Here is a 24,458-nt window from a genome sequence, read left to right as displayed (position 1 = left end):
CTGGGAAATGCAAAGAATGCTTGATATGTTATGAGTAATTATGTCTTTGGAATAAAATTGCGGAATAGTTCTAAAACTTGTTTATTGTTTTTTAAGTGTGGATTAAGCAAGCACAACTTGAATTGTTCGGAGATTTCTGCTTTTAGCCATGATATTGATTTGACAGTAAATATACAACGATGGATGTAGGAGATTAGATTTTCAGTGTATATAGCAAAGGTTTCCAAGTGAGAGAGTTGGGTTTTACACTGCTTTTAGCAATATTCCAGCAACATCATGCTGGGGAGAGCAGCAATGGACTTCACACTTTGCACACATGTGGGGAATCAAACCCGGGCCTTCAGTGTGACAAGTGTCAACAGTTTAACCACTAGGTTACCCTACTACTCCAGTTTCCATGAAAACAAATGCTTACCAATGAAAAGTTAAACTTAATCAATGGCATAGGCATGTGATTCTATATGACATGGAATTTTGTTGAAATATGAAATTCTTTGCTTTTATTTGCTGTAAGATTACAACACTGGTTCATAGCACAATAACCAGTACACATTATTCTTTTCGATTATTTTAAAACATATTGGTCTAACGGTATAGTGGAAAATATGGAAAACCAGTTACCAACCTTGGCCTCATTGGCAGAATATTTGGAATATATAAGTTACTAATAATGGGGGAAAAACACTATATTACATGACAAGTAATCATACTCATGCTGCTATCAGCCAGTGTCTGCAGAATCTACTGTCATGACATAGTATATATGCACATTTAGTTTCCCCATGTATTGATCAGTATATTTTACAATACAGGAAATGTCTTTGAGTGATTACTCCATATTTTGAGTGTATTTGGTCTTGCATTTTTGCCAATTGTGACTTGAAGGTGCTGTGTGCTGCTTCATATTTTGCTTACAGCACAGCAGAACCTCACCCCTGCATAACCAAGAACTAAGTAACACTCATGTAATTTAGATCATAGTACATAGTTCACTCACTCCAAGACATCTGGTACAAAGTGTAATAAATATTGTCCAACAACCAGTTTTTATATATCACCTCTAAAATAATATTTACATAATTTGATAAATAATTGTTTCATGATGAATATTCATATGGCTGAGGGTTTTCACATTTTTGTTTTTAATATCTGACAGTAGTAACCGAAATAATTGTAACCATGCCATCAAGGTTATTTTGTCGTGCTGTTGATTGATTTGTGACACTATGACTTCTTGTGGGAATAAAAACGTCACCATAAATGGGAAAGTTCATATATTTATAAAAAAAATTATAATGTTACAAGAACTACTATTTATTCCAGGCATTGGGAAAGACAGGGGCCATTTTGCACATTAGAATAAAAATGCCCCTTTAAAATTTGAAGTTTACTATTGATACAAGGGCAGTGGCCCATTCTAAATTCAGAAAATGGCTAATAATCCTGAAATTGTCGAAGGTCTCCATCCCAATCCCTGTATTCAATATATCATTATCAGTATATTTACAGCATGGCAAAGAAACAATTTGACACATGCAGATCCCTGTCATCTATCCAAAGTAAACTTTATAATGCATTTTCTTTCACATTTGCAAAACAACAAACAATTTATTTCTTGTTATCCCACCGGCATGTAATGCGGTGGGATATAGTCGTCGCCTCGTCCGTCTGTCCGTCCGTCCGTCCGTAATCATTTTGTTTCCGGAGCATAACTCAAAGACCGTTCCATATTTTTCAACAAAAATTGGTAGATATGTCAAAAATAACCTAAGGTGGTGCCTTTTGCTATTTACAAATTATTGTCATTTTTATTTTTCTCGGTTTCCATGGAAACGTTTTGGACTTAGTCTTTAAGAAGGGTGGGCTTCGTTTCCGGAGCATAACTCAAGAACCGTTCAATATTTTTCAACAAGACTTGGTAGATATATCAAACAGAACCTTAAGTTGTGCCTTTTGCTATTTGCAGACTTTTGGCATTTTTATTTTTCCCGGTTTCCATGGAAACGATTCAGACCTAGTCCCAAAAGTGAGGGGTGGGCTTCGTTTCCGGAGCATAACTCAAGAACCGTTCAATATTTTTCAACAAAACTTGGTAGATATATCGAACAGATCCTAAAGTTGTGCCTTTTGCTATTTGCAGATTTTTGGCATTTTTATTTTTCCCGGTTTCCATGGAAACGATTCGGACTTAGTCCCAAAGTGAGGGGTGGGCTTCGTTTCCGGAGCACAACTCGAAAACTTCTCAATATCTTTCAGCCAAACTTGGCAGATATGTGAGGCAGATCACAAAGTGGTGCCTTTTGCTATTTGCAGATAATTGTGATTTATTATTTTCTCGGTTTCCATGGAAATGATTCGGACTTAGTCCCAAAAGGGAGGGTGGGCTTCGTTCCGGAGTATAACTCAAGAACCGTTCAATATATTTCAACAAAACTTGGTAGATATATCAAACAGAACTTTAAGTGGTGCCTTTTGCTATTTGCAGATTTTTAGCATATTTATTTTTCCCGGTTTCCATGGAACGATTCGGATTTAGTCCCAAAAGGAGGGGTGGGTTTCGTTTCCGGAGCACAACTCGAAAACGTCTCAATATCTTTCAGCCAAACTTGGCAGATATGTGAGGCAGATCTTGAAGTGGTGCCTTTTGCTATTTGCAGATTTTTGTGATTTAATGATTTCTCAGTTTCCATGGAAACAATTCGGACTTAGTCTCAAAAGGGAGGGGTAGGTTTTGTTTCGGAGCACAACGCGGAAACTTCTTAATATCTTTCAGCAAAACTTGGCAGATATGTGAGGCAGATCCCAAAGTGGTGCCTTTTGCTTTTTGCAGATTTTTGTCATTTTTATTTTTCTCAGTTTCCATTGAAACAATTCGGACTTAGTCTCAAAAGGGCGGGGTAGGTTTCGTTTCCGGAGCACAACTGGAAAACTTCTTAATATCTTTCAGCAAAACTTGGCAGATATGTGAGTCAGATCTTGAAGTGGTGCCTTTTGCTATTTGCCGATTTTTGTCATTTATTTTTTTCATGATTTCCATGGAAACGATTTGCACTTAGTCTAAAATCAAGCTGGACTTTAAGTAACTGTCAGATGATTTGTTCTTTCAAAGATGTGGGGGCCGGGGGGATATGTCATCTTCTCATGACTCTTGTATCTTTGAGTCATTCTGTCACCTGAACTTGCATACAGTCATCCCTTGGACTTGGAAGAGAGTAAAATTATTAAGCATACCAACTAGTTGTCAGAACCTCAAGTATTTATACACATGCATTTTACATTGCATAAAGCCAATTGTCTCTATTGAATATTTTGTAACTATTCCAAATTAAAAAAACTATTTTTTAACATATCACTATTGATATTTGTTAGGAACTATTTGATCTCAAATAGTTCCTAACAAATATAAATATATTGAAAATGTAAAAAATAGTTTTTAATTCGGAATAGTTACAAAATATTGCTGCAGCATAACAAATGTATTTAGAAAATAAATAACAAATTAAACAAACAAAAATATTCTACTTTGGAATTACATACTTTAATTGAAAAGGGAAATGACAGAGTCAATGTGTCAAAATATGAATAGAACATCAACTTGAAAAATTTGTAACACATGGCTGTTTTATGAATAGCAGTATATTAATTAATAGTTTTATTAATTCAATATAAATACAGATTACTCAAATGCATTTTACGTTAACCATGTCATTGATTCCCGAAATATGTTTTGTGACAAACACTGTCCGTGATACTGAAAAGAAACACGTTTAGCGATAGAACTGCACTGGTTGTCAAAAATATATTATAGCTAAAGAAAGGTACGTTTTCGAATTGACTCAAGGAACCCGTTCAAGGAACCGATAATCCTTGAAGGAATACTAATTTTTCGATCTTATCGTCCCCAAACGATCCCATTATTACGACTGTCACCAGCTGTGACAGCCAAGCATGGTAGTGCACTTGGTCCGGTCTAGTAAGGTCATATTAGGCGGTCGCGCAATTTGGCACCACAACTGGTTCTTGCGTATTCGCTTGTCACCGGAAATCTAGTAGCGGAAGTAGCGCCTCGCGAGACTTACGGACCCTATAGAGGATAATAGAGGCTTCTTGCCCGCCTAAAGGATGCAACTCCGGGCAAACACGCCCTCACCAACACAGCCTGCCCTGGTGGTGTATTACTATATAAACTAAGGGTAACAAAACTACTGCATTGTTAATTTGTTGCAAGGTATCTAGAAACCTGATTACAGGTATATTCTATTATTCTGGCTGAGAGGATTTGTGGGTATATTGGATAGTTTGGTGAGGGGGCGATTGCTGAAAATAAGTCAGTTATGTTGGCTTCATGACTTAGCAAACGTTTGAACGTGACTGAGTTGTGCTGTTTCAACAGTGTTTCAGTAATATCTTCTTTAGTCGGAGGAAGTCCGATCTGATGGAACAGGTGTCTAGGCTGTGACATGTCCTCCGTGTAGGTACATACATCAATACTGTATTTCCATAAAAATGCTAACTCAGCGGATTCAACAGCGTCACAACAGTCAGACGGCAGGTCGCATTATACTCACGTACATAAATATGGAACAGTAAATACATTCCGTGTCATGTGCAGTGTTAGATAATATATATAACACATTTCATACGTACATATTTAAAACTATTTCATTGCCCCATCTCCCTTTATGAACGGACCATGTTTCTCATCTCTCAAAGTTTCACAGTACATGCTGACAGTTGTTATGTCAGGCTACAATGTATTCAGGATATGCAAAGTCCTTGTGACGACACGTCGATGACATCAACTTGCGCTGCCCCTCTCTCCACGTCTCCAATCCGACAGCACTATTTGTGAAATGGTGTCACAGGCCGTGACGCGTGCGTATCCTGGTGCCAACCACTCGCACGGCGTCGAACTCGGACCAGACACTTTGGACCGAAAGGTCAAGGTCAATCCTTATTGCGTCAGACTTGAAGTCTGGAGGCTAGGTTAAAAGAACATTGAACACAATTAAAGACAGATACATGGGGTTTCTTTAAATAACACTGTGTATTTACTCATACATACTGCTGTTCTATATATAAGTTGCATTTAGATCAGCTGATTGGTGCCTCTATATTATTACCGAAGTGCTAACACTTCAAGACTCTTCGTGTCTCATAGGCAAGCTGGCCGGGTAGTGTATATTTTAAATTGTGATTATTTGTTTGTATGTATACCGCGTGACACGTAACTAAAATATCGTCTTATCTTATCTATATATTTATTGCCCAGTGCAGCGTTACCCAAACAAACAAAATTTATAAGCAACGTGCTGGTTCCCTGGTTCCCTGTTTAACTACGACTTGTGACAGCTCAAGACAGAGCTCAGTTTAAACCCGTTCCTGGTTGTTTTTTCCATTCAGGAAAGACTGTTTTTGGGTAGTTTAGTATATCAAGGCTTGCTCAGACTGATATCGAACACGAATGTTCACGAAGAAAGGTAACAGGGTTAGTGCCATGAAATATGTTCATTTCTACGTCAGAAAATAGGAGCTATTCTGTCATCGCATCCATGATGTGTAAGATATTTGTATATATGTACATAGTGTTTTAATAGAGAATAGGTAGTTATATATGAGTTACAATTAAGCTGTATGACCTTCTTGCCATTTAAGGGGCGGTGGGGTAGTCAAGTGGTTAAAGCGTTGGCTCGTCACGCCGAAGACTCGGGTTCGAATCCCCACATGGGTACAATGAGTGAAACCCATTTCTGGTGTCCCCCGCCGTGATATTGCTGGAATATTGCTAAAAGCGGCGTAAAACCAAACTCAGTCAGTCAGTCAGTTTTGCCATTTAATTACTTATACATCTATGTTTAACAATAAGAATAGCATACTAGTTAGTATATTACTTATTGGTATGTAAGAATATTAGTTACGTTTTATACGTTAACATTTTATGTAGTAAAACATTCATTTCAGAGCTCCCACAGTAAGCTTTACTCTCAGTTTGCATATCCTAAGTGTCACACTTACAACACTCTTTGCTCCAGGGCGTCCGGTCAGTTCTGTTCAACTAATAGCCCAAGCTGACTACAGCTTAACTTCAATGTTCAGATTTTACACTCACTTGGCCTCTTACTTCTGAAGGAAGGACACATAGTGTCCTCAAGTATTTATCGTGAATCCTTATACCATAAATATTGAGGCTGCCACACATACACACTACGAAAATAAACGTTGAGCCTCTCTACCCGCATCCGTTTGTGTTCATTTTGGGTACAACAAACATAGCGCTCTTATAATAACAATACTTCCACACCGATTGCAGAAAGTCTAAAAATCGAACTGGAATTATCTATCATCTCATCCAACAAGCTCGTCGTCAAGTATTTTACAATAACATATTAAACACTTGTGGATATACCTGATGTGTCAATGCATAATATACATGTATTACAGGTCATGGCAATAGATATAATACAGATATATACCGCTCGTTCGTCAGCGTTTTAGTTAATCATTATAGTGAAGCTTGTATGAGTTAACGTCTATAGGTGAGTGAGTGAGTGAGTTTAGTTTTACGCCGCACTCGGCAATATCCCAGCTATATGGCGGCGGGCTGTAAATAATCGAGTCTGGACCAGTGATCAACAGCATGAGCATCGATCTGCGCAATTGGGAACCGATGACATGTGTCAACCAAGTCAGCGAAACTGACCACCCGATCCCGTTAGTCGCCTCTTACGACAAGCATAGTTGCCTTTTATGGCAAGCACATGGGTTGCTGAACACCTATTCTACCCCGGATCTTCACGGGTCAACGTCTATAGGTGTGAGAGTTACCAAAGTGCTAAGATTGGACCGTTAGCGGTTGAGCGGAAGGGAAAGATTGCAATATGGGTGTGAAATCTTTAGTATGTTCAGAACTATTAAGATTATCGCCTTAATTTGACAGTTTCTGTACTTCAAATGACTTTGGTCAGTGTTTCCCAGTACGGTTCTACTCACGTGGTCATACACGGGAAATAATGTTCAAAGTGGCATTGAGCCAACTCACTGACTCATTTACATTTAGAATATTTCATGTCACGCGACGTTCATGATTCCTAAATGCTATTAGAAACAAGGAGCACAAAACCTTTTCCATTATCAAGATGTGCGCATCCTGTCCCACCTGTAGCCCCCGTCAAAAGTAAGCACAATCAAGTCAGCTCTTCAACTTAAGAAAGTCCGGACATGTTGTACAAGTTAAAATAGGAAACTGCATCGGTATCATGTTTCTGGCTGTTGAGAAGTCTATTACCATAAAACGTTTTGAAAGCTTGACCCAAGCTAAGAAATATACAACATCAACGCCAAAATATATGGCCAGTCTCGATTTACCAACGGAAATTCTCGTGGCTTGACTTTATTTGGAAGTCTAGTTGGGAGTAACGTGAAAACTACATAGGGTGGTTATACTCTCCAAGTACGACCTACCTTGAGGTTTTATTTTGAATCGACCCATGAAGATCCGGGGTAGAATGGGTCTTCAGCAACCCATGCTTGCCACAAAAAGCGACTATACTTGCAAGAGGCGACTAACGGGATCGGGTGGTCATGCTCGCTGACTTGGTTGACACATGTCATCGGCTCCCAATTGCGCAGATCGATGTTCATGATGTTGATCACTGGATTGTCTGGTCCAGACTCGACTATTTACAGACCGCCGCCAAATAACTGGAATATTGCTGAGTGCGGCGTAAAACTAACCTCACTCACTCATTATTTTGAATCATAAATTTGCTTAACTTTGACCTATTTGAATTTTTTTATTCGCATCTTATATTGAAATTTGACTGGTTAAAGGTTTATTTCACTTGAAACTTCGATGAGATAGTGAGTGGGTGAGTTTAGTTTTACGCCGCACTCAATATTCCAGTTATTCTATACGCTAGAATCAATCCTGCAACTACTTAATGTTTTCTCATATGGCCAGCATTGGATGAAGTGTGAAATACTCTTGTGAACAGGTTTTTGTCAGTCTTAATCTAATTCTATAAAAGAAACCGATAAGGCATACACTGGGTGGCCAATGTTGTATGAGTGAGTTGGTGAGGGTTTTACACCGCTTTCAACATTGTGCAAGGATTATCACAACTGAACCTAGGTCACAGATTCCACCAATACTATGTTTACCAAACACCTGGCTATCATATACTCACCATGAAATTGGGGATTAAAATCCGACTTGTTTCTAATTTCTCAAAAGCAGGCGTTCTCCACACCTCCATCCAGTCAGAGTTCGGATCTCGGATCGAAAGAGACTCCACCCCACCAACCCAGAACACCTCATAGATGTGGATCTCCGTGATGTAGATCGGTTCTGGGATTCCGAGCTGTGAACCGCAAACCATATATCTCATCATATGTACATTGTACATAGCTTGCTTAGCTGAACAGAAACAAGACCTTTTCTTTCATGTTATCCTAATAATGATGATAACTTTAAAGAATCAATAACAATGATAATTATATGAATAACGATGATGATGTCGTGACAGCAGTAGCAGTGCTAATGATAATAATGACATTTATACCCTATACGATAATGATAATGACATTTATACCCTATACGATAATGATAATGACGTTTATACCCTATACGATAATGATAACTATGATAGTAGCCTGACTGGCTCACCTCCACATATTGTTCATCGTTGAGATGTCCAGGACACCAGGCCTTCTGAGTGTTGCCATAGCTGGGGTAGAAATCCGCGGCTCCCAGCATATTATTTGCACTGTAGTCCTTAAAAAGTCTAAACAATGAAAACAATCCATATTTAAAGACTCGAAACGTTTACAAACTCATATGATCACTTCACAAATACATGTTATGCTGAGCACAAAGTGGCGATTCATGTTGGCGTAACTTGAACTTTCACTGTCATGTGATAATATCATCAATACAATAATACAATTTCTGGCTGGTTATCGAAGAAGAAAACTTATTTGTAAATTTATGTAACTGATCTGAAAAAATATTCTGAATAATAAAGAAATAGTGTTACTTGAGTGTTCTCTGTTATGTCGTTAAGGCAAGTTATTGATGCCATTTGTCCGATGTTGGTGGAACCCGCCATTACTAACATCCTATCATAGTGGTTTTCACTGTGAGCCTGAATACTGTTCATGTGCATTTCACAAAACTGATAAACGTCAAAGAACTGTGTCGCTGCGCTGACTGGTTTGACAATATACATGAGTCAGAAAACACTCACACCCAATAGGCAGAAGATGAATCTATGATGGAGGTGATCCACGTGTCCACGACATCTGTAAAGGAAACACAGAACTACATTCACACCAGTTTAAATCAGGGCTCCTTTGTCTGTGGCTGTGAAATACCTACCTACATGGTACCCTCTTAAATCTCTAATTTCTGTCGGAAAATCCTCACGTGTGTCGCTAGCAGGGACTTGACAACTGGCGGCACACGCGAGGATTTATGCTCACATTCCTGCAACCGAGACTCGCACAGGTTTTTATACCGTTAATGATTACCATTTTATATATACTTATCAAAATGACGATGTTTTACTATTTAAGGTCAAAGTGAAACTCCAGGTCAATTCGAATGTACTGTGCACTACCCCAAAGCCAAGAATGTAAAGCACACATGCGATTACTCGACCAAGACTATGTGGGCTATGATCATTCCTTGTGGAGGGCGGTTCATTATCATTATCATCATCAAAACAATTATTGTTATACAATTTATATATTAGAAAATAGCCATAGACCCTGGCACAATCAGGCTCACCATAAGCTCGGTGCCTTGCAGTCATAACACCCCAGATATGTCAGGCACCCAGGGCAATTGGAACTCGGACAACTTGGTACACGGGAGGCAAATGTGACATTTCGTAAGGGAGCTCTGCAAATTTGCCATGTTTTTACTGAATCGTGACAAAGACTTTTGTGTCAAAAGGGACTGAGAAATTAACAATATACATTATTTCAAAGGATATATATGAAAACAAGGCTTGGATACATCTTAGGCTGTATAAAGGCCTATTGCAAGGAATTCTTAATTCAATTTGTCATTTTCTGTGACAGTCTACTTATTCGTGGTCATACCTTCAAGCATGGTGAAGACGGTAATAGAGGGATGGGCGGCGCATGTCCGGCACTGTGACAAGCTATTGGGCAGCATCACCACGCAAAATGAGTTCATGTTCATAGTTACATACAAAATCACACTTGTGACGGTTTCGAGTGAGAAGTGAGTTGACCTGAGCATCAAAGAGGAAACATTGAAGTTCTCTTTTGAGGCCACCGACTTCACCCACTCTACAAGGTTTCTATTATTCTTTACATAAACTTGGTTCGGCGTTTAGAGAAACTTCCCTTGAAAATGTGGTCACTTCGCTTCGTTAACACTTGCTTCTGTACCGCATGAATTTGAGGTGCTTCACAGGACGAATAGCTCGCAATGAATATGTGCAAAATGGAGAACATTCGGTTGTGAGGTATGTTGTCTGACATGATTGTTCGAGAGTTCAGGGACCCCAGATTTTCTTTCTTCTTCATTTGTATTCTAACAGATGGTTTTCCTATACATGGACATACGTGAATTGGTCCCTAGCCCGTATTCCTATATACAGAAGGGCCTGGCCCTCAACTCAACAACTCCTCACCCAGGAAACTTTACTGATATGATCCGCCCCTTACCTGGCCCCAGGTGAGGAATGTTGCATTTGTGGAGCCCAACAGGCATGCTAATATCATTGGAAGGTGCCTCGTCAAGAAGTATACACTAGGTAGGGGATATGAAATAAAATTGTGTCACAACTATTGATATCGTATATTTTCAGTGTATTGGCTTCTGAGATTTGCGTTAGTCGTTGAACGTTAGATGACCTACTGTTCATCACGTCATTCACGGTTTGAAACTGATTGATATCGCGTGAGTCCACCTCTATTCTCAAGACAACCAAACATTCGACGAGGCATGTTCCGAATCAAATGTCCAGTGTCAGCTTGGTTCTCCCTGCAGGGCAGCGCCAAGTTCCCACGCGCCGTCCAAGGATAACTCAGACATGTTCGATGGGTGACACACCTGCCAAAGAAGTCCAATGTAAATCTTCATCCGAAAACGTAACTATTGGTCCAACGTATTGCAGTAATGTGACGGCCCCACACTCGGGGGAAAATACGTGGACATTTGGCGTACAGGTTCCATGGGTGTAGATGTGTACAAGTCGTGTGTCCACTCCAGTCTGAGAAGCACTTTGACCACGGATGCACAGTCGTTCTGATGACACGGTCTTGTGCGCCAGTTGTCGCGCTTTGTCGACCAGATCGGCGTTCGTATTTAACGTTAATTATCTTTTACGTCTGTGATTGTAGTCTCTTAATTTGTTAAGAGTTTGTCACAATGCTCTGTCTTGGTCCAAATTCCACCATCATGCCAATGTCACGCAGCCGTTCCTGACGTGACAGACGTAGTATATTCATGAACGTTTGAGTTTGTTTAAAACAAGTTCCGTCAGCAATATGCTGACAAGTTTCACTGTAACGTTCGGATTGTATCCCGACCATGTTCATGTGCACATCATGAAACACGTTTGCACGAAATTGGTGCGCATGCACGAAATTAATAACAGGTTGAGAATAAAATTATTATTTCAAAATTCACATACAGTCATAAAACGTGGTTCCCCAAATATCACCAAGTGTCCCCTACCTATTTTAATAGTTATAGAATTTGCTTTCTTCTGTGAGGTATGGCATCTCTAGACATTACATACAAGGTCAACCATGATCTGAGTAAGATGTGCTTGTGATCTGTGCTGAGGAGGTCCAAAAGGATAAAGCATGCAGCAACAACTCAAAGGATCAAAGGAATAGCCCTGAAATTTTCAGAGTTCTAAAGTCAGTGACTACACCTCACTGAAAATGACACTATTTCAAAGAAGAAGTATCCTGAAATGAACCCAATTGACATATTCCACCGATTTAACATTTCTGGTTGTGGAAGACAAAGGAGGCGAATGTATAACACTCCCGTAACACATTGCAAGTATTAAGTACAATTTACACATGTTTATAAGCTAAAATAGACATTCAAGCAACATGTTTCTACAGGCATTAAAATAAACTGGTCCCTTTGGTGATAAAATGGAGACGCTCAGCTACCTGTCTTGAGAGTATATCTAGCTGAAAAGGGTTCACCCAACAGCAAGCCACGTGGATGTGCCTGCCATAAAGTCCCATGCTGGGATTCGAACCAAGGACCTAAACCGAAGTCGGACGCCTTGTCAACATGACCAAAGAGGTTAACTCCGTTATGTCACGTCTAGCACCACGCCCTGCTACACGGACAGTGACAACGATATATGATGATACTGTTAAATTTTCCGGTGTTTGGATCTGGGCATGGGTTCAAGATGGAAACGGACAGCCCAGAAGATGTCCAGGAAAACCTTCAGCTCTCACCACTAAGGAAAGTGTTGATAAAATATATGAAATATATAATGCTATTGTGGATTACGACGACTCACATTGATACCATTCTTACTGAACGTATGGACTGTCTGTGGCAACTACCATTGAGAGTTATGATGATCTTATCTATTTACCCACAACATGCTCCAGAAGCAGACACACATTCGGACGCAGAGTCCCGTTAAAGTTGTGTTCTGTTAAAGTACCTTACCCGTCGGAAGTGTGTCATGTCCAAAGGCCACCGCTCCTGCTGCTGGTATTAACGTCAACGCCGACAACGGCAACGTGTGGCAGGTACACATCATGGTGTTGGGATCAAAGATGAAAGAAATCTTGTAGCCTGTGAGCACACAGTGAGAACTGCAGTCTGCCAGGTTGTCTACAGTCTTTGATATTTTCACACTTCCTGACACTTTCTTGCCGCTATAAAGAGACGATGGGACCATGTTCAGGATCTCTAAGCAAGAGCCATTGCTTGACTTACACATCAGACTCGCAAGACAAAACATTAAAGTCAGAAAGTCTGTTTCCATATTGAAATCAAACTTATATCTCCTTGTTTTGTTCCAAACACAGCTACCGTTGGTATCGGTGAACACACTGTCTGAATGAAACAATCCGTCTCCCTACAAGATGCCGTGAGTATACACGACCTGAATCTTTAGCGTTTAATGGTTTGACTTTATGTCTCAATAATACACTCCAACTATAGCATTTTTGTTTTCACAGTGTTCAGGCTTGTTGCCGTTGACAACACTTCTGTCAGTCCTATGTGCCTCGTCCTGTTAGTTGAGGGTTATGTAAACAAGGAATAAAATCGATGATGTGAATTACGGTAAATTTGTACCTACTTGTAGCACATTGTAACCACACGTGTGTCGGTGATTGTCTGGGACAAAATGCACTCGATGCGTTAGTGTTGTTTCTTTAACGGCTGTATCAGCCCGGCGCTGTGTAGATGCAGAAAGTAATTTATCACTTCTTTTTAATGATAGGAAAATACGTCTTGAGTCATTGCAGCAACCACAGCCAAAGAATACGATACATTAACACGTTACAACTTCTACTTACACGTGCGATCAAATGTTTGCAAAATGAAAGTTTTGAAGGGGAATAAAGGTAACTATCGGAAGAGCAATGTAAAGTTAACAACATTTATAAGCAACTTGATATTTACTCCCAACATTCATTTCACATTATCCTTTGACTTATATTTGTATATCAAAGAACTCACTATTTCAAATTTCAGGGCTGCGTTTGAACAATTACGTTCGACTTCGGATTGAAAACGGTAGATATTTTAAAGAACTTGGGGCTGATAGATTATGTCTTGTAATACCAAATATTTGTGCCTTCCTAAACAAAACCTATTCAGATATTACTTCACACAGTATTAACACGTAGATGTCAGCAGTTACTCCGGACACATTATTAAGATCTAGCGATGTTTGTACAGAATGCAGTGCCACATAGACCGCCATTACTACCTCATGTAGTATGATAGAACCATGTGTAATGTGTTTATCTTGTGTCGATACCTCTCTCATAGTCAGATGCTCGTGTAGAATGTGCCTGTGTTCTCCACTACCAAAAAGAAAAGATTGATTGGTTTAACAGACAGTAAACAGACGTCGGCAGTAAGATATTGTTAAGAAGGCTGCATGTGCAACCAGCTGATATTCTGCACTTTCGACATTAAGAACACATGCTGAGGCTTTAATTGCGTGCATGTTATTGATTCTTATTCACAACAACCAAAGAACAGAACAAAAACACTTCAAGAACCTTAACTTAATGTACCAACCATGTTTCATAAGATGTTTTTGCAATGCTTGACAGCCAAACCGTGAGTGCCTGGTGAGGTCACAGTAATCCATATCCCGGTTGTATGATAGGTCAACCTTGACTAAGTGAACCGGTGGTTGATAGCATGAACAAGACTCGTGAAGATCTAGAAGGCTAGAATTGATCTTCAGCAACCCATGCTTGTCTACACCCATGAGGAACGGGCTAGAATAGATCTTCAGCAACCCATGCTTGTCTACACCCGTGAAGATCCGGGTTAGAATTGACTTTCAGCATCCCATGCTTGTCATAAGAGGCGACTTGCCAGCTAAAGGTGGCTGGCTTTATTCACACATGTAATCGTATCCCAAACGTGTAGATCAATGCTCATGATGTCAATCACTGGATTGTCTGGTCCAGACTATTAACAGACGCCCGGAATATAGCAGGAGAAGTCTGAGCGCGTCGTTAAACAACAAACCATCAAGCGATCACTGAAAATCCGCTCAGTACAAACATGCATTAACCAGTGCCCTTAGAAGCACTACTCAAAGATAGCTTTAAAGCGGTCGTAGTGGTCAGACAGCTTTGTGCAGATGGGCCCTGATCCCCCGCTTACACGATCGTTTCTTACGACACTTGGCGCATTGGGTTAATTATTTCCAGGGGAGGGTGTATCTTGAAACAATTATTCGCAACAAATGGGTAATTCAGCCCAACATATGTTTCCTACAACGCTTTGAAAGCTTCACTGAGCTTTGTGCGTTGTAATTCTGACAAACACTTTTCAAGCAATATCAGTATGTCTCGGAACACTTCAACAGTTGTTGACAGCAAAGGCTGGAACTGTTGGTTCGACAAAAGGAACGTTGACTATAAAAAAGGTAAATATATGACCTCCAGATAATGTCCAGGCTCGATTCAGTCGACTCAGTTGCTACAGTTTGGTACACAACCAGTGTTAATGTACGTGTAGGAATTCAGATGATCAGAGTACAAGATTAGCTGTGCGGAGCAGGGTCATAGTGGAAAATAATTTGAAGTGCAATGACCAACTTAGGAAAGTCTGCAAATATTAAAATGAGTGTTTATAACCCAAATACATACTTGGTTGAGATAGCATTAATATCCATCATGCTCTGTTCACCTGCCCGTATGTACAAGGCTAAATGTATATATCAAGGTTGAGATAAAACTGAAATAGCGCTCCCGTGAGAACGAGGACATATGGTGTTATCTCCTGAAAGTCTTCTCTGGAGCGCAGTATTTTTCCTGGTCTAGAGAGGTAAGGTCGAACTTTTTAACCTGGTTAACAAATGGTACCCTAAATGCCGTGTAGCGTTTTACTTAAATCTCTAAGTCAACACAAGATTACATTTATCGCCTACTACATGATTCACATACCCTCTGATTCGGTTGTATCGAAACAAGGCACTATCGGGCTTTCATAGGGTATATACATGTATATATGTAATTGTCATCATACATGGGGGTTTTAGGGGAAAGGGGTGTTAGTGTTGAGGATGACTATATTGTACATGATACATATCTGCAGTATTGACAAAGAAACAAAGAAAACTAGTATTAATTGTGCAGTCGTGTTATTTTTCATGACGAGTATATCTGGTGAACCTGGGTTGATTACCGTGATTCCAGGTCGTGTTTAGACAGTTGTTTCTTGTGATCCCATTAAGATTTCAACTAGTCTCAGTCCTTGAAGGCATTTTGTGGGGACAACCATTTTTAACGTACTTAAAAAAAGGTTATGGCGCATAAGAGTGTCGAGAGACTGTTTTCATAAAAGAAAATACATTTGTAAATGATGTTCTTCCTAAATTAATGTTTTGGCTCCTCGTATTTTTAATTTTGAAAATGTCTCCAACCCCCGGAATGTTATAATCCCAGCCGTCCATCCCCCAGAATGTTATAATCCCAGCCCTCCGACCCCCAGAATGTTATAATCTCAGCCTTCCAACCCCCAGAATGTTATAATCCCAGCCCTCCAACCCCCAGAATGTTATAATCCCAGCCCTCCAACCCCCAGAATGTTATAATTCCAGCCCTCCAACCCCCAGAATGTTATAATCCCAGCCATCCAACCCCCAGAATGTTATAATCCCAGCCATCCAACCCCCAGAAAACCCCCAGAATGTTATAACCCCAGCCATCCAACCCCAGAATGTTATAATCCCAGCCATCCAACCCCCAGAATGTTATAATCCCAGCCATCCAACCCCCAGAATGTTAATTGGAAGTTATAAGTAATAATACATTAACACAAACTTTTGAAAACGTTCCCCGAGGTTAACAAAAGATAGATGTTTAGTTTCCTCCTACATGGTCGGGGGAAACTGACAGAACACATACAGCATTAAGACTGGTGATTTTGAATTAAGATTTACATAAAAGAGGTTAAAACGATGTGGCTGTCTATGTGGAGATCCATATCAATGTTTCAGTCAACTGAAGATCAGCTGGAATATAACTGATGCCCTCACAGATGTTGATCTTGATTCTTGTGATGTCATTATTGACAGTTATAAAAGTTATACAAATTTTAAAGATGTTTTAAGCAGCGTTAATGTAATTGTCTTTCTTATCTAGAATGTATGTAACATGTATACACTGTAGACAAACATACACAGAAATCTATGGGAGAGCCGCGATCTAAGTTGTGATAACTTGTGCCAAATTTCTTTAATAAGAAAATATTAACACATTTGAACTAAGGTCAGTTGGAAGTTGTTGGGTTATGCTGAAACGGTTATGGATGGACACACTCCTTGCCGTCTGTATCAATACGACGAAACGTTCGAAATATCAATACAACTTAATAGTATTACCGTTTGTTTTGTCAAATCGATAGTTCTTCATGATGCTCCGTGTTTCTTGTCACTAAAACAGCACCACTTCACGTACATCGAACGGAATTCTTATTAATCAACAGCAACAAAAACTTTTATGCCTTGAAATAAAAACACAAAATGATTAATTGCGCTCTCTGTTTTGGGGGGGGGGGGGAGTATCAGATGTTTTTAATCGGACCACATTGTTTTTCACCATGTTGATTTTCGTGTTGAGAAATGCCTGATAAAAGCATTATCATCAATTTTCTAACTGGGACAGAACCTTTACTGCCAAAGTGTCACGGAAACTATAGAGATAACAATAACATGTACACATATAAGGGATAAATCGGATTCGTTTCTTGTAGAGTCGATTATCCTTTGACATTTGTTTTACTTGCTTCACAGGTTTTCTATAGTGAAAACAAAGAGGATCGATAATAACATGTAGAATGTTATCAGACGTTCAGGTGATCGTTAAAACTGTCGGAGAGAGGAGTCAACAAAATCACTAGTTTTGCCATATGAAAGACTATACTAACTTGATTCAACTCAGGTCTACCCATTACCTGAGGTATGGTACTTACACAATGTTATGGGCATTGACTTTCTGGATATTGGCTCAAGCTCAGAAACCCATCCTCGTTGAGCCAGGGTATGTTATCTCCTGATGTGATACCAACTACAGGGATATCCGCCACGGCTGAGCCAGGGTGTGTTATCTCCATATATGATACTAACTTTAGGGTTATCCGCCACGGCTGGGCCAGGGTATGTTATCTCCAGATATGATACTAACTTTAGGGTTATCCGCCACGGCTGAGCCAGGGTATGTTATCTCCTGATGTGACACCAACTACAGGGTTATCCGTCACGGCTGAGCCAGGGTATGTTATCTCCAGATATGATACTAACTATAGGGTTATCCGCCACGGCTGAGCCAGGGTATATTATCTCCAGATATGATACTTACTGTAGGGTTATCCGCCACGGCTGAGCCAGGGTATGTTATCTCCAGATATGATACTAACTATAGGGTTATCCGCCACGGCTGAGCCAGGGTATATTATCTCCAGATATGATACTTACTGTAGGGTTATCCGCCACGGCTGAGCCAGGGTATGTTATCTCCTGATGTGACACCAACTACAGGGTTATCCGCCACGGCTGAGCCAGGGTATGTTATCTCCAGATATGATACTAACTATAGGGTTATCCGCCACGGCTGAGCCAGGGTATGTTATCTCCTGATGTGACACCAACTACAGGGTTATCCGCCACGGCTGAGCCAGGGTATGTTATCTCCAGATATGATACTTACTGTAGGGTTATCCGCCACGGCTGAGCCAGGGTATGTTATCTCCAGATATGATACTAACTATAGGGTTATCCGCCACGGCTGAGCCAGGGTATATTATCTCCAGATATGATACTTACTGTAGGGTTATCCGCCACGGCTGAGCCAGGGTATGTTATCTCCTGATGTGACACCAACTATAGGGTTATCTGACACGGCTGGGCCAGGGTATGTTATCTCCAGATATGATACTAACTTTAGGGTTATCCGCCACGGCTTAGCTCCGTCTGAGACAGTTGCCGCTAAACATAGCCATCCAGTCAACTGTATTTAAGAAACCGGAAGTAGACCAGATGGAGATGGTGGCGTCACCTCCGATACGACGGGATATATTTATCATAATGATATGGAGATATAGTACACTGGAAATTCCAAGAAGGCCCATCGAAAATATTCTGTGTATCAGAGGAGGGTTCTAGTACATTCCAGCACTCTCTCTAAAAAAGTACAAGTCTAAATATAGCACATCACTGCCCATCACGGTGTTACTGTAAACGTTCCTGTAGATCATAAGACGATATTGTAGAACCTCGCTGTGTCGAACGATGATTTGTCTAATTCCCGGTTGTCTCGAAATCATCTGGGCCCATATTCTAAAAAAAACATTCGTAGTCCTGAGAATTCTTAACTTTGTTCGTAGCCAATGTGTTAAGAATGGGCTTACGAAGTTCGTAGGACTACGAACATTTCGAGAATACCTAACCTTGTCCCTTGGATATTCGAATCTGGTTTACTGAATGTGTAGAACTCATTTAGGAGTCCCCAGTATCAAAAATTACACAAACTATTCCTTGATGTCACGAACGGTTTGAAATAAAGATATATCCAATTGAGCATAAATTACAAGCACAATCACGATTACATCACTCATAGCAAGATTTAGGAAACTCACTTTTGAGGTTGTCTCGAAGTTCGACACAACATGGTTCGATTGTGGATAACAAATGGCTAGTTTCACTATGTAGTGTTTGCTACGTCATACACTGACACTTTTAAGCTGAGTATATTAATGAGGGTACCTAAGTATCGTAAATAACATATGAAAGGAAAAAACACATCCGAATCCTATTTATCAAACGAAAACACTCCCATCCCTCATCTCTGTGCCTATGTTTGTAGACATCTAATCACTTTCGTTTCTTGACACTAATGTCAAGCTACGCCAAAACCGCATAATAAGTGTATGATATTGGGTCATAATGTACAGTGAAATAATGTATTGCTATGCCCTTGAAGACCTGTTGTCTCACTTTCACAAGGGTACAACGCGCGAATCCCATTCTTTGTGTGATATTGATGGATCAATATTTTATTTGATGCGCAAATTAATATTCAATCAAACTTCCTTTCTTTCAGACTGAACGGTCCAGAATGCTGGCCATATTCTTATTGGGGGCCATTATTGGGTCCTCCATGTCCTCAACCGTTCCTGTTACTATGGGTAACCATTGGAGCGGAGGTTTCCAGGGAGATTTTGCATGCCTTTTACTGTTGACGTCACTTCCTGGAAAGCACACCTAAAGTTCGACCAGCCACTCAAATCCTTGGAGGTAAGGTCTTTCAGTGAGAGTGAGTGAGTGAGGTTTAACGCCGTGTTGAACAGGCTACTGGGGTAAGGATCTTACGTTTGGAAAACAATCAAATGTCAACAACAACAAAACATATCAAGGCTCACAGTATTTATTTCAAATTTTAAAGTATCTGGATTTTTCGGCTGTTATAGAAAGAAATATTGCCACCGTACAAAACCATAGTGAGCCCATTCTCAAAATATCTCTGTCAACGTACAGACCATTCAAAATCCAACTTGTCTCCTGTGACAATACGTTGTCTCGCCAAAGGGTATTAATTCATTGTATTCATGACCTTGGATGGTTTGCCCGCAGATCTATCTGGCGGATATTGAGTCCCAGACCCCTGATGGCCAGGAGTACGTGCTGGTCAACAAGCCCTTCAATGGGGACGAACACGCTGGCGACAAGCTCTGCGTGACCTTCCTCGGACACGGCACAGGTGACATCACGCCTAGTGCCACGCTCACCATTGAAAACATGCCCGATGCCACCACGCCGATACCGACCAGCCCACCTACGACCACGCCCACCACACCATCTACCACGGTCACATTCCCTCCAGGATACAGTGAGTACCGCGTACATTGTAACCGCCATCAGTATCAGTACCCAATCTCATTAGGATCGGACTACTTTGACGACATAACAACCCTTATAAGGAGTTTAACCCTCAGTCCATGTGAATGATGTCTGTATCCTTCAGTCACTCATGTTCGAGCTTTCTGAATGACTCGGCTTTTTTCTTTACCACATCGGAATTTCGATTTCAGCAATGGAACAATACACACATATTTCTTCAGTTGGACGCCCTATTAGGTGCAGATGGCATGGTGCCCACGGTGTGAAAACAACTAGCCGCATTATATGTCAACCTTCATAACTATCATTCGGATAAGGGTTATCAAACGGGCCGTTACAGAGGTTATCAGACGGGGTGTTACAGAGATTATCAGACGGGGTGTTACAGAGATTATCAGACGATATGAGAGATTATATAGATTATCAGACGGGCTGTTACAGAGATTATCAGACGGGCTGTTACAGAGGTTATCAGACGGGCTGTTACAGAGGTTATCAGACGGGCTGTTACAAAGGTTATCAGACGGGCTGTTACAGAGATTATCAGACGATATATACAGACACTTTGAATATAGATTATCAGACGGGTTATTACAGAGATTATCAGACGGGTTGTTACAGAGGTTATCAGACGGGCTGTTACAGAGGTTATCAAACGGGCTGTTACAGAGGTTATCAGACGGTTATCAGACAGGTTGTTACAGAGGTTATCAGACGGGTTGTTACAGAGGTTATCAGACGGGTTGTTACCAGGTTATCAGACGGGTTGTTACAGAGGTTATCAGACGGGTTGTTATCAGATGGGTTATTACAGAAATTGTTACAGAGGTTATCAGAGAGGTTGTTACACAGGTTGTTACATCAGACGGGTTGTTACAGAGGTTATCAGACGGGTTGTTACAGAGGTTATCAGACGGGTTGTTACAGAGGTTATCAGACGGGTTGTTACAGAGGTTATCAGACGGGTTGTTACAGAGGTTATCAGACGGGTTGTTACAGAGGTTATCAGACGGGTTGTTACAGAGGTTATCAGATGGGTTGGTACAGAGGTTATCAGACGGGCTGTTACAGAGGTTATCAGACGGGTTGTTACAGAGGTTATCAGACGGGTTGTTACCAAGGTTATCAGACGGGCTGTTACAGAGGTTATCAGACGGGTTGTTACAGAGGTTATCTGATGGGTTGTTACAGAGGTTATCAGACGGGTTGTTACAGAGGTTATCAGACGGGTTGTTACCGAGGTTATCAGACGGGCTGCTACAGAGGTTATCAGACGGGCTGTTACAGAGGTTATCAGACGGGCTGTTACAGAGGTTATCAGACGGGCTGTTACAGAGGTTATCAGACGGGTTGTTACAGAGGTTATCAGACGGGTTGTTACAGAAGTTATCAGATGGGCTGTTACAGAGGTTATCAGACGGGCTGTTACAGAGGTTATCAGACGGGTTGTTAAACATGGACCAAACACAATTCGTTTCTTAGCGCAATAAGCAATGAATATCCTGAAAACACCAAAGGTCGGCCTCCTTTCATCCACCCTAACCATGCTTTTGTCACGGAAGAAGATTTGATCAAAGTGTTTACACATATGTCAATAACAACTTTCACAACCATTTCAGATTCTTTGCCGAACACTTGACATTTTCTAAAAGAAGGATCATATTATAATTCGGCATATATTTACACATATTGATTCTCTTTTAATGCAGATCCGTTCTGTGAGGTAGCATAATGGTTAAAGCGTTCGCTCATTCCCCACATGGGTACAATCTGTGAAGCCCTGTTCTGGTGTCCCCCGCCGTGATATTAGTGGAATATTGCTAAAAGTGGTGCAAAACCATACTCACTCACTCACTCATTCCGTTCACAAAGACGCTTTATATCTCCAAATACATATTGCGAATAACTTGCATGTAGTGAGTGTCAGCTGGGTTTAGCGCCGCCATGGGGAGTATTTCAATGCTTTGATGTTGGAGGGGAGCGGATGTAGATGTATCACTGAGGTAAACCCATGAGGATTGTGCTCACAAACCTAGAAGCATGTTCAGTTCCAGCCTTGGATTCAGGATGTGGAACTGCATCAGTCTGAAAGTCAGGATAACCCTTGCCATATTGTCACTCAGAACATTTCGTGTGTTTTCGTTGCAGCGGGTACACGAACTCCACCCACGACCGAGGGTACCACACAAACAACACAGGAAGGCTTTAACATAGGTAGGTCTTCCGTTATCTCTTTAAGGCATCAGTGACACGAATGATCCCTGCCGTAATATGGTGTTTGGACTTGTTCCGTGTCAGGTGACTTACCGTGCATGTGATTGTGACCAAGCAGGATACGCATACCTTCACGAAACACCTATTGTCGTAACTGTTTCATAATGATTTATAAACTCGTCGGAATCACACTCTTGATATTTAGAAGTAATTCCTTTGTTTGTTACTACAGAAATACAATAATACATTGTCTTATACAGAGCCAGACAAATCTGGTAAAACTTACTCTGCATGTAACCTACACTGATCTCACAGGCGTGTTATGTGAGTTCCCTACATCTTATAACCCACCTATTACACGTCATACATCGAACTGCATGGAACTATTTAGGCATACCATTTTCAAGACCGTCAGTGAGCCTTGACTCAGAAGCCAACAGCCCCTTGTGTTGGGCACTATATATACTGACAGTCCCTTGTGTTGGGCACTATATATACTGACAATCCCTTGTATTAGGCAATATATATACTGACAATCCCTTGTGTTAGTCACAACATACACTGAAAGATTATGTTTGAACTTAGAACCTGATAGAGAACTCGAGTAGAGAACTTGAGATAAACTGTACTTTCGCATATGTCAATAACACTGAAAGTTTATAAATACATCTATGGACCTAATAGACTGTTACTAAATTCAAGACGTTTAAACCGTCATGTCATTGACAATCACACTTAGTCTTTGTAAGTACTTGAATACATTCGTATAGCAGGTGCTCGAAATTACCCTAATGGATTGATGGGAGTCTCGAAGGTATACGAACACTCAAGTTCTGTGTGATGTTTGGATGTTTTGTCTGAGAGTAACAGCCTCCACCGAATACAGAAATAATGTTTCCTCCTCACCTGCTCCATCACTACACATTTGTATTCATGCTGAGTTCTTATAAAATCTATAACGTTCAGTTAACAATGGAATGCTTCGTGGAGAGCTATGGCCGCATCACTAACCACATGTGTAACATCCTTACTTTAACGTTTGAAACTTAAGATTAAAGTGGAATTTCAACGGCAGATGACAACCGAATCTATGCAAGCAGTTGCTTTTAAAATTTGTTTTCGATTGATCTGTTTTTCTGCGTATGCCAAACAAATGTTAATAGAAAATCTTTGCAACAAATATCAAGCGTGACATTCAGTGGGAAATGGACATACAAACCACTCGCAGACCCTTTCACGAGTGAAGCACAGGTAATGAAATTACGACTGTCACTTTTCTAGGGTAGTTTCTTTCGGTAAACACCCGGTGTCATCATTGTTTTTATTGGTCTATTCAATATGGCTTTCACAGCTATTTTGCTCGTTACACCATGAGGCACCTGTTTCTGGGGCCAGTCAAGGTGTCCTTTTCCCAAGGTGTTCTGAGTATTCTATTGCATTTACGTTCTATGTTGCCGTTGTGTTCCCTTGACGTGGGGTCGAATCTCAGAATCTCAGATATATTTTTAGGTTTGTCAGCACCATACCTTTGCTGACAGTTCAGCTACGTGTTGAACCTGTTATCAATGCATTACTTGGGGCGTCTCCCAGGCATTCAGTATCTGTAAGATAGTGCATGAACCGAACACT

The 24,458-nt window shown here is 40.6% G+C and overlaps 1 protein-coding gene across 1 annotated transcript; it reads right to left on the bottom strand.

The window, feature by feature from the left end:
- Positions 1–4,447: 4,447 nt before the first annotated feature.
- LOC124287594 lies at positions 4,448–10,744 on the bottom strand. The gene is made up of 5 exons (XM_046724078.1): positions 10,699–10,744; positions 9,246–9,300; positions 8,666–8,783; positions 8,187–8,360; positions 4,448–4,982 (listed from the first exon to the last, which is right to left on the bottom strand). Exons 1-5 carry the CDS (start codon positions 10,742–10,744, stop codon positions 4,860–4,862), a joined length of 516 nt encoding a protein of 171 aa, XP_046580034.1. The 3' UTR covers positions 4,448–4,859.
- Positions 10,745–24,458: the final 13,714 nt, after the last annotated feature.

This window comes from Haliotis rubra, unplaced genomic scaffold, assembly GCF_003918875.1.
Source record: "Haliotis rubra isolate DU_JTF1 unplaced genomic scaffold, ASM391887v1 Scf402, whole genome shotgun sequence".
NCBI classification, from domain to species: domain Eukaryota; kingdom Metazoa; phylum Mollusca; class Gastropoda; order Lepetellida; family Haliotidae; genus Haliotis; species Haliotis rubra.
The sequence above is the reverse complement of the archived record's forward strand: the minus strand, read 5'-3'. Positions and strand labels throughout refer to the sequence as shown.